The sequence below is a fragment of the Zophobas morio genome, unplaced genomic scaffold (assembly GCF_036711695.1).
Source record: "Zophobas morio isolate AGI-343-1 ecotype UQ-CSIRO unplaced genomic scaffold, CSIRO_AGI_Zmor_V1 ptg000023l, whole genome shotgun sequence".
Lineage (NCBI taxonomy): Eukaryota > Metazoa > Arthropoda > Insecta > Coleoptera > Tenebrionidae > Zophobas > Zophobas morio.
The window spans coordinates 9,591,488-9,603,815 of NW_026972128.1; the positions used below are offsets into that span (position 1 = coordinate 9,591,488).

A 12,328-nucleotide genomic window follows, 5' to 3' on the forward strand; every position below is an offset into this window, starting at 1 on the left:
AATAATTTATTTATTTTTAATTATTAATATTACTATTATTGTTAAATAATAATTCCTGTTCATTGTTAAACAATATAATGATTTTCGCTGTGTTGGCCAGGCCAAACAGCCGTCTGCTGGATGGGTCTCGAAACCATGTAAAGTATGTTAAGTTGATGGTATTACTGAAAGTGTTGTTTGATACACAGCTTTAAATATATATTTTTGCTACTACTATAAAACGGCAAGAATTTATACATTTTTTAATTTGACGATGTATTTGATTCATTATATTTTACCTCGTACAGACACCGATCTGTTGCATTAAATGCATATTTGTATTTTCCTCATTATTACTATTATTATACACAAAACCATACTTGAGGTACAAGTACGAACAAGGAACACACCCTGAGATTGGTTTGTTCACTTTAAGATGAAAGTAGCAAGAGTATCAATCTAGGCAGAGAACCTCACTTTAATTAACCGATTAATTAACGTGATTGGATGCAGTGGAGTACATTTTAGTGTGGGAGAATAAGGTCATTATAATTCTGATGTTTGCAGCAGATGGAGTGTCTACACCTGTGTGGGCAAATATGGCAGTTAACAATGCCACTAATACACTGCTGCGGAATAGATATTGTTAGGAAGAGCGACATTATCACGAGAATACTGCAGACACACTAACACTGTCTTTTGACTAACAATTTGTGAGGCGCATTACAATAAAGTTGAAATGAAAAACTCTTTAAACAATTTACATTTTCAGTTATGCTGTGTTGAACCAGACGCCACGTCGAGTGTAAAAAGACAAGCTTCATGCAAGTTGCATTTAGTAAGCTAAAGTTGTAACATTTACACAAAAATCGTTAAATCGTTTTGACACGATTTACAAACACAGGCATGAATATAAATTAAGTTTAGTTTGATTTAATACTATAGCTGTAAATTGGAAAAAACGGTGACAACAAAGATCGAACTTAAATAAAAAAAGATCATGACTGAAAAAGAAACACTAGTTCAAGATAATTTACTTAGTTTTTTGGAAAGTTAATCTTTTCCTTTTGCCTGGTAGAATTAATTCTTGTAAGTCTCAAATTAAATATAATACTTACTAAATACATTATAATATGTCACCTCAAATACTTAAAAAACTCAATTGTCTGATAATATTTGTTTTTTTCCAAGTCACAATCAGTTCCAAAAGTTATCGTCATGGGCTCAAGCACGGCTTCAGAGACCACCATCAATACCAGCACCGACAGCTCCAACACCATCGTAACGACCGTAACAGCAACAGACGGGGACAATACCGAAGACAGTTTGGACATTACGGAACCACTGGATTATTTCAATTCTGATAACAACGCACCGGACGGTAGCAAAATCCTTCAACCAGTTCCTGTATCACCTAAAACACCAACAACAGCAAAACAACAAACGCCGCCGACGGCCAAACATGACACAAAATTCAACTTTGAAGTAGAAACACCCAAGGCCGTTTTATCAAAGCATGACAACAGGTTCGTTTTTGACGCGAACGAGGTCAGCTGCCTTCCTGAAGAAAAGAGCGTGGAAAAGCTAATGGAAGAGCAGATAGAGGCTTTGAAACTAGAGGCCCGAAGACGGAATAGCTACAAAGCTGCTGCACAGGGCGACTTCAATAAGATGTCGGTGGCGAAAGCCATGGAGAGGACCAGCCCGAAGGACTTCAGGAGGAGCTACAGGGCAGCCACTCACGACATGGATAAGAAGGATGGAAGTCCGAAGGAGCACAGGAGGAGCGTGAGGAAGAGGCTGGACGTGGAGGGGAAAGAGAAGCCGGAGAGGACTTCGCCGAAGAGACGGGCGGAGAGGAACTTGAACTCTTCCCCGGAGACAAATGAGGATTCTCCAAAGCCTAAACACAGACACAAAAAGACGAGTCGGCGTCACCACTCGCCGAGTAAGCAAAGAGAGAAGTTCAACTACGACGAGAAACATATCGCAAAATATCGGGAAAAGGCTCGCATGACCCCGCCTCTGCCAGACCTCCGAGTAGACTTCTTCAACGAAACCGTGGATGCTTGCCAAGTGGATTCGTTGCATGTTTCCGGCGAAAAGCGCGGCAGCGTGTGTCTCAACAAATGTTTACGAGAAGTGGGGGCCCAGCTAGAAGCATCTGCCACATCACCTATAAATGTTACTACTAATCCATTGGAAAATTCAGTGCACTTTGGTGGCCGCAAAGCTCCGCAAGCTACCATTGTCGTTCAACAGCCGTCGCTCAGCTTGGACCACTCGAATGTGTCCACGATTCTCCTGAAAAACGGAAGTGAATTCGTGTCGAACGTAGAGAGTGCCGGGAATAAGTTGAGTTTCAAGAGACAGAAGGAAGAGAACATGAAACAGTTGCTGGATGTTGCAAACAATCTAACCCTTGAGGAAATTCATGACTTCGAAATGAGGTAATTCGCATTTCAAATTCGATTTTTAGGCCGTATTTTACTTTCATATGCTGAAATTTATAGCGATCAAATCGAATTTGCATAATTTTAAAGAGGGAAAAAACGCACATGTTAGGGACGCGCTGTTTGAGAGTCAGCAAAAACACGCTTAAACATGTGTCAACACATGATAGTTGAGGTTCGACTTTCCTCCAAAGATTTCAGCGCATGTTAATCATCTGCAAACGGAATTATGGAAATTTATCGAAATAGCACGCATAAAGCTCGTTCTTACGTTTTTCTGCATTTACATGTTTTCAAATAGCTTGTACTTGATATAAATAGCTTTAATGTTGATATCACCATTTCTATTTCTGTTTCGCATTAGTAAACCTATTTTTAGTTAAATTACACTAATTATAACTAGAACAATTTTAAATAGCCTCGTTTATTTTGCCAGTTAACGCTCTCACTTTCGGTCATTTAAAACGTGATTTTACAAAAGTATCATTATTTTATTTTGACAGTGCGTGGTAAAGAGAACACGTCCATTTACTTAAACTTCTACTTAATTTTCTCATGCGTTTACAAAGCAATTTATCATAATTATATAGCAAACCTGGTTCTCGTACCAAATGTGATTTAGTGCTTACTGGTATATTGCAACCTAAATGGAAATAATACATAATTATATTCATAACCACACTTTGGATATTTTTGCTTCGGTAAAATTTTCGAAAAGTACTTGGTAGTGAACGAAATGTTATTTTTTTAAATCAAGGCCCAAAATCCTTTGAAATACCCCAGTTTTTAGATATGCCAAAAGTTCTTCAAGATCTATACACAACCAAAAATTGCGCATACGATAAAATGGCCAAATATCACCAAAAACCTCAAGAACCTAAAAAATGTCCTTGTCTGTAGACACTCGAAAATGGATTTTTACTCCTGGCCCATCGGGAATCAGATCTGACTAAATATGTGTATTTTTTCGGATAAGATTGGTTTTGTTCTAAAAATTAAAGATGCCTGTGTTCTTTTTAAATAAACACCAAACAGTTAAAAATTTTTGGTTTCAAATACCAACAAAAAATGTGAAAGAAGAAATTTGTCCTGGCAATATTAACATTGAAATTATTTATTTATTGAAACAAGTACAGCTATAAATTTAGAAACTGAATAGAAAGAATTAAATCAGGCCTCAAATGCAAAGATTTGTAATGAAGAATATTTCAGTTTTGTTGGTATAGTTGCTCTGAAAAGATTAAAACATTTTATTTTAGCATTGTTGTAAAGATGCGTGTAAACTGCAAGTATCAAAATATTACCAGACAATGACAGATAAATAAAACTTTCTACTACACAGACAATTTTTTGCTACGAGCTCTGTTATGAAAATGTCAAGGTCTCGGCTTCTAAACAACTCATAAATTCGACTGGAGCTAAATTTATAAGTTACTTCACATAACTCAATGAAAGACAACAGTCATAAAATTAAAAAAAAAATAATCAAAAATATTAAAGAAATTTTACGATATCGACAGGTCTGAACTCTTAGCGGCGTCGTTGAAAATAGTAGGATAAGCAAATAAAGCAAACAATGAGAATTTCAAAGAAACCAAAATCCTGCATCAATCATTTCCTTAAGTAACGTAGCGTAAACAAATTTTAGAAATAGCCTTTTTGATGTTTATATCATGCATTTTGCGTCATAGTCAGTGCATTAAAGTCAGTTCACCTGTTGCCATAAAATTTTAATTTCATCAGGTCGCGAACTTATAAATATTTAAGGTATCTTTTCCTTCAAAGCTATAGAGTTTATTGATACTGGACGCTTAAATAAAAAGCGCATTTCAGTTGGTATGATTTTGTGCGTAAATTTGCTTTGATGTTTATTTATGTGGCATTGGGAACGAACGTGGTGAAAGTACAATAATCAGTGAAAGATAAATTTAGTTGTTCTTCTCGATTATTCAACCCTTTTGCTGACGCAACGTGGATCAATAAGACCCAGATATACAAATGTCCATAAATTTTGTTGAAATCATTCAAGTTTATTTGAATGGTTTAAGATAGCATTTATCGCACTGTCCAAGCTGTACTAAGCTATTATCATCCAAGCACAAAACACATTTGTGAAGTGAAATGGGAAGAGGACAGCATAAAAAAACAAAATAAGGGTTATTGTAAAATTTAACGCTTACGGTTTTAAAAGGAAAATCGTGCCCCGAAGTTCTCAAAAAGTAGTTATTCATAAAGTTCCACCTTAAAAACTTATTACGGCCGAGTTTATAAAAATTATGATCTTAGTTCCGACTTCATTGTTTCAGATCACTCGTTCGCATACTAATGAGACAAAAATAGACGTTTAAATAGCGTATTTTACGACAGCGATTAACCTGAAAACCCCGCTGCAGAATTCGATGAAACAGAAATCATCAACTTTAAAACTTAGAAATTTAGTTAATGGTCCCGTAGATAAGAAAACAGGAACTTTATGAAAGCGTTACATTGAATTATACAGCGGAAGGTAGCACTTTTTCGAATCGATTTCAGACGTGTCCCATCATGCAGAAAAATGAACTGAATTCAAAAACCCCTCGACGCGGAGTCACCCAGCGCAAAAATATAACGAACGTTACTATTGATTCTCTTAATTTATGTTTAGTCCGTAATGATTCATCATTAACTTTGCCCAAATAACGTTTAATCTTAATTTGGAAGGTACGGCAGTCCGCACCACAATCGATCTCAGTCCGTGAAGACTCCGGGCCGGTCCTCTGGCAGACCGAACTATCTTTGTTTGCCACAGCAAAGGTCTAGAGTGGCGTCGATGCCCAACACAGGCGTTGAAGAGGAGTATTATCGCCTACGACACTTCTCAATCACTGGAAAAGGCGTCGTCAATAGGGGCGACAGTCTGAAAAGCCGCAGATCCAGGTCCAATAATTCGGTGGCTTCCAGCAATTCAAGGTAGGGTCGCTGCACAATTTGCTAGATGCCGAGCTTTTCAAAACGCTATAACGAGTTAAAGGCCCGCACACACTAAACTCCCAGAAAATATTTAGTAGGAAAAAAGGTTATGAGTGTCAAGGGATTTGTACGAGGAGGTGGGTTTAGCCACATCTCAATGTTGCAACGGTTTAAGTTACTCTCTTAAATTTCCCATTTGATATTAAACACAAGACAGTGAAAATTCTTTCAGTGTAGAGACAGAACGTGCAGGTGGTCCTAACAAGAATTTTTTTCTTGTAATTTATGACAGCTTCTATTACAAAATTTAATAGAGTACGATAACTTTGTCATTATTAATTTAACTTTTTATGCTTGCATGCCTGAAATGAATCAAATGAAAACCTTATCATATGTTTTGCGTGTATCAATTTGGATCACGGTTGGAGGTAGAAAAACTAACGCATTCAAACATAACGGTACACAAATCACTCAAAGCCACATAAACGTACACAGGGGGCTACTATTATGAACACTCTCATCATCAAGTTAATGAAGCAAAACAATGTGTGGGGCTTTTCATGGGTCATAATAATAATTATTTATTTAATAAACACCTAATAATAATCCGTTGTCAGACTACGTTTCATAAAAGATGTTGAAGCATGAATACTAAGAAAGTGTGCAGACAGCGTGCTACAAATTGATGTATTTGCTACTTAAACTTAAATGTGATATGTAATTATGTAAAATAAAAATGAAAAAATAATCATCCACATATTGTGCGAAAAAGGGAGAATTAGAATTAACTGTGGCCCTATAAAAGAGTGTTTAATTCTACCCAAAGTAAATAAATATCGTATACGTGTTTGTCTGAATGTCTCTGTGACGATAATTTTGACCTCAAACACCCTGAGGATATGGTTTAGCAGTCACACAATTGCCAATTGGAGATTTATGGCTACAGTCAACTCTCAACCTCTTTTTTCAATTCACGGTATATAAACTGTCGTTAGAGATTTCTATAAAAGTTTTACGATTTTCCACGGAACACGACAGCGAAGATCGAAACTGCTACAATAAACATAAATGGTAGTTACTGTGTGTTTTAAAGATTCTTTATGCTTAAATTTAAATTTTTCATAAACAGTTGGCGTTTATTCTGGCTAGGTCGTACTAATATTATTATATAACATATGCAATAAAGTGGATCAATGTGTTTGGTGCTCTTTATGTTTTATTTGCTAATAAAAAAGAAAATTTGAGTTAAACTTAAACTCTGAGATTGTTTTTTTTATTACTTAAGGCTTTATGTAAATTGAATATTTATTCAGTATTCAAATATGTTGAAACGTTTGTATGCAGAGAATTTTTGTTTCTTTAAAATATTTCTGCTTCTTACTCCAAAAAAGGTAAATAAAAAATCACGCAGAGGTAAAATCATTACTAAATCTACTAATACTAGAGGGTTCTAGTGTCAATTCGGTTCCTTTACAGAAAAACACAAATGTGTAAATATATGTGGGTTGCTCTATTTAAACAAACGTAATTTCAGTGTTTGACTTATAAATAGAACATCTAGCGTATAGTAAAGAAATAATTTTACTTTGTGTACGGAAATGAACTATATCAGAATTTATACACTTGTATCAAGCTACTGAAAGTCATTAATCTTACAATATAAAATATAAGACATCGCGACATGTGTAAACCACACATTGTGTTAAATTTGCATTAGAAAATCCCGACTTTATGTTATGCATTCATCATAACATAAATACATTTGAACCGTAAAATTTAAGTGAGTGATATAAAATGAACTGGTAAATAACAATTTCAAGATGAAAGAGCAATATCAAATGCTGTACGATACATTTTGTGTAAGTGTTCCCAAAATAGTCATTTATTTAGCACTCAGTACTGGAAGAAAAATTTATTAGATTGATTATTATTTGCTTTGATCACGTTTTATCAGTACCGTTTTAAAAATGTTTTATTAAAAAATTTGAGTTGGTAAACCTGAAGCCAAAAAACATAAACTAATGACTAATAAGCTCCTTTATTTTCAAAAGGTATTGATTACAATTAACACTTGTCAGCTTTTTAGCAAGTATCTTAATGTCTTTGAACATGAATATCGACTAATCGGGAAACTAACACATTTATTTTGTGATTGCAAAATTCCTTTTGTAATTTTACCAAAACAACTGGCTTGAACAGAATAGAACTCAGTGAAATTCGAAATAGAGTTCAAAGGGACGTCTTGAGAGATTGGAATACTAAATTCACAGTTTGTATAAATCTTGGCCTTAGAACAATTGTTAACAAAAAAGCGTGTATTTTGATTGGAGTGACTTAAATGAAAACAGAATCGTTTGTGCACCAAGTTGAAGAGAAACAAATGCGAGAAAGAAACGTTTACAATGCCAGCAGCGATTAATTCTTCAGATGGCAGTTTTAAACGAGGCTAAACCTACAATTACTCATAAGTTGCATGCGGAACGGATAAACTTGGACGTTTACAAAGACCCTTAAATGACAATGTTTATTCATAATTTATTGATTGTCGCCTATTTATAGACACACAAACCTAGACTCTGCTCAAATACACCACATATTTATAGGCAAAGTGTATGATAAAGTGACTGAGTAAACCGCTTTGGGCGTTTTCACATGCTGCAGACAGATCGATAGAGTGTCTACTCGTTCCTCTTGGGCCCTTTTACCGGAAAATTTCACAACAATTATCCTAACTGGACGTAGAATACAGCCGGAGACGAATTAACAACTTAGGAATGGCCATTAAAAATTTACAAAGCTCGTGCTTAATTAATCTACCAAATAATTTTATTATTCCATTTGTTTGTTGTTCCCAAATATCAAACAGCAGTAAGATTTATGTTTACTTCATGACTTTTTGATCACTCAAGGTAATTTTTATGTGCCTACCATCGATGTTCATTTCAGTATTTACACAGAAAACCAACAAAAATTCATACGTTTTTACATCCACTTTCAAGGTTAGACTTATAAATATTTTGACAAGATAAACGAAAACGCGAAATTGATGTTTACTAAGAGAGATTTGAAGCTTTTTTTTTTGGAGTGCACTCTCGTAAATTTCTTACTCAACTTTGTGAATTCGTAACATGTGTAATAACTGAATCATAATTTATGCACGGTTTAGATAGATGGAGATTTATTTTTATGGAGTTTTTTGAGAACTAAACACTCGGATGGCTTTATGGACAAGTTTAAATAGAGATGTATGGATCCCAGAATGTTTAGCTCTTAACTGTTTCCTGATTTAAAAAACAGGTCAAAAGTTACATGTTTTGTTAATTTTAGCGTTCCACGGTTGCTGTTTCGCGCGTCAATAAATGCGTACACTGTAAGCCAAAACCTCAGTCCACATTGTGTGGATATTCAAGAAGTAACTTAATTTTCGTACATGCAACTGCAACTATGTTAATATTAAATTTGTAGAGTCCTCCAAATTACTGCGGAAGTTGCACTGTTTCAATGTTGGCCACGATTCAGAGATCGCTGAAACGAAAGATAAATGACGGATACTTTATTTTTACGGATAGTGAACATAAAAACGTTATATTAAAGACAAGGAGCAAGCTCCTTTAATTTACGTGCTGTTAAAAAAGCTATATTGCTTTTAGGGTTCTTAATCGGTTTCAAATATTTGTTGCTTTGTATGAAAACTAAGTATTCACTATACTCCATGTACAAATATATGTTTATTATAGATAATTTGTTATCGTTTCTTTCATAGCTAGTAGGTTTTAATGTATGTAGTAAGTAATTTAATCATTCGCTTGGGACACCACACGCTCTATACAGTTGAAATCAGTCGACATTAAATCGTTCCCCGATTTTTCTTCTGTGGAAAATAAGCGGAAGCGGAACAATTCTTTATTTTCTTTTGATAGATAGCCGAGCTACAATGTAATTTTTCCAAACTAACTTATTATATATAGGGCCTATTACATTTCATTTGTAAAATGTGGAATATGCTTTTTGCTACATTAGGTACTAGCTATTTCACGCTGTGAATATTCATTTTATACCTGCAGTAAATAACTTTTCCAAGAACTCCGAATTCTTGCGTAGTTTAGTTTTCCGAAACATTCTCTCTCTGCCTTTGCTAGTTAGTCTTCCGATCTTTCGCCCTTCTAAAATCGAAACTTTGATCATAACGCTTCAATAAATCTTGGTCAAGTCTCCCTTCAAACCCCCACATTATGTTTGGGTATCATGGATTTTCCAATAGTCTCTTTGGAAGTGATACGGGGTTTCAGCCCTACTTGTCTTCCACTGCCAATACCCTTGACTATTATTAACTCCGCTGATGTATGACAGGTTATTATCGATTCTTAGCTAAAATACCAGCACTTCACAAAGATAATTATTCAGAGATGATGACCTTATTGTGTGAATAGGTTAAGCAGTGTGACATTTGCACAACTTTTAGCGTGATTAAAAACATACAAACCCTTCCACAACGACATGTTTGGTCAATTTTTACATAGGCTTCAGCTCATTTTTTTTTTCGATATAATTACTTTACGCTTTCACAAGCTCAAAAGTCTTTTATGTGTGGTACTACCCACACTACAAAGCCACACAATTCACAAAACCGAAGGCAGAATCCACATTACAAACACCTATCACCACAAAATCCATAACAGTATCGTTTGTAACAAAGGTCCTCTTAGAAAATATTTTTATTGGATACTATTTTGGAGTCTCGCTTCTATACGACGCTAATTGAATTTCTGTGAAGTATTGCTTTTGAAGTAGAGCTTTTACAGACGCAACTTCCAAACTTGGGCAATAAATTAGTTCAGGGACGATAAGTCGAGTGATAAGTAAATCGGGAGATCGTGTTAGGTTGAAATTTTATATTTCTTGTTGAGAAATTGATGAAACATGGTCTCAAAGGGCGGCGCTGAAAGCCGAAACAACAAAATGATTTTGTCAACATCGAATTACTTCAATATATACCTTTTTACAACACGAGGCTTTTAGTGTTTCGGGGAAATATTTAACGTTGTCAAGGGAGTTTTATCTCGATGGAAAAATTACTCTCAGTTGGGTGCATTTGTAACAAATCGGCACCAATTATAATTTGTCCAACACAAAATTGTGTCATTCTTTTACTGATAACAATACCCGTTCCTAACAGAGGAAAAAAATTCTCATTATGTTGGGTAATATTGATTTTTTTTTTAACTACATGGTAAAAAATATTAAGCACCACTTTTTTATGTAAAAAGAATTTGATAAAATTTTAACAATTTGATTTTCGGATGCGTGATGAAACGATGATTGTTCCATCAAAAGAACAATTTTTTTTATTAGCAACATATCCTTGTGTGTATAAAACTGTATTTTCCTGCGGAAATTTCACTCCTTCCTCAGCCTCCAACAATTTCATCAAGAATTTTTCTCATTCAGTGCCTTTTCATTTCCGGCCTATAGCAATTTTTGCTCGTTTCGTTCACATTATATTGCTTTTTCACGTGTAACAATTTGATACTATTTACATTTTCGGATAGGTGAGTGCGATTATAGAATTTGTCGTGCCATAATCCAGAGATTTTTTTCAAGGAAACGATTTGGGGTAGTTCTACTTTTTGGTGCCACAGGCCCAATGAATTTTGCATATCTGTTCCAGAGATCGGATTATATTTGCATACTTACTTTACATCGGTGTAAAACAAAATAATTAATGTATATTATTATATTATGTACATATATTTTATATTCTAACGTAAACAAAAATTAAATCAGAACTTTCATTTTATCTCTCACTGTGGTTCCAGTTAAAACCAAAATTGATTTCACAGACAAACTTTTCATAGTTTACACTAATGGCGTCGAAAGAAATATAAAGAGAAAATATTTTGTTCACGTTAATAATAAATTAATTACTCACATGCCCTACACTTTTTTATCTCACGTATTGATGCACGCAGGCATGACGGCTTTTGATTTGAAGCAACATAAACGTCTATAAATGGGGAGTCTAATTTATTTTACATTTGAATAATTAATTATGCTATGCAAATATTACATGTGAACGTAGCCAGAGGTGTTAAAATGGGTTTAAAAATAAAAGTTGGGAGCATTTCGGTGGCTGGTCGTTTATGTATTATTTACCCAAGCAACAAACAGCTTGTTATAAAATATTGTGACATTTTACTTTTTTATTACGTTTAAAATTTGTTGTACTATATTTTTCATTCTTATCACCAAGCAGCGGAATATATGAGGGCTTTTAAATCTCTCGTCGCCAAACTTTTGGATAAGAAAATTATGCAGTATTAAACGAAATTTCTCTCAATATTTTTTATAAAATGGTAAAAAATAATTTACTATTTATTTGCAGGTCATTAATTAGCCACAAAGCGCCAGAGGCATCCTCATGTTCTTCGATTTAAGCTTTATAAACTGACACTGAAAAAATAAAAGCCGTATTTTATTAGGTTAATTAAAAACCTGTGAGATTTGTAATATATGTTTTTTATTTTCCAATGGCTAAGGGGGAAGTACCGTCACAAAGCCCCTACCAAATAAAAGAGAAGCCTGCCATCGGACCATCTGTTTGTAACGTGGATTTAAAAACTGAGAACAATAATGCGTACATTTTTGTACTGACAACAACACAAACGAGTTGTCTGGATACTCACAGTGAAACCAACTTTTGCCCTTGTGGAAATTGTTCGGTGAACACGGTGGGCTAGTCGATAAATAATATAACGTAAAAAGTAAAAACGTGCAAATTTTTATGTTCATTCGATAATAATTGTACAATTTACACAACTTTTGTAAAACTAGGAACAACTTTAATTATTTTCTCAGTCTTGAATGTAGTTACTTCAGTGTTGTTTTTGAGACGCTTTTTTAATAACTTCCATCGTAGTGTCAGTCCATCTTGCAATATGAACATGAAT

At 34.5% G+C, this 12,328-nt stretch overlaps 1 protein-coding gene across 6 annotated transcripts in view; it reads left to right on the forward strand.

The window, feature by feature from the left end:
• LOC135134737 (spermatogenesis-associated protein 31H1) overlaps window positions 1-12,328 on the forward strand; it is a 127,841-nt gene that overhangs the window by 94,550 nt on the left and 20,963 nt on the right. For all 6 annotated transcript variants that reach the window (XM_064063544.1, XM_064063542.1, XM_064063543.1 and 3 more), the window contains 2 exons: window positions 1,171-2,429; window positions 5,133-5,381. In XM_064063544.1, coding sequence (XP_063919614.1) covers window positions 1,171-2,429; window positions 5,133-5,381 — 1,508 coding nt within the window. The remainder of the gene's footprint in view (window positions 1-1,170; window positions 2,430-5,132; window positions 5,382-12,328) is intronic.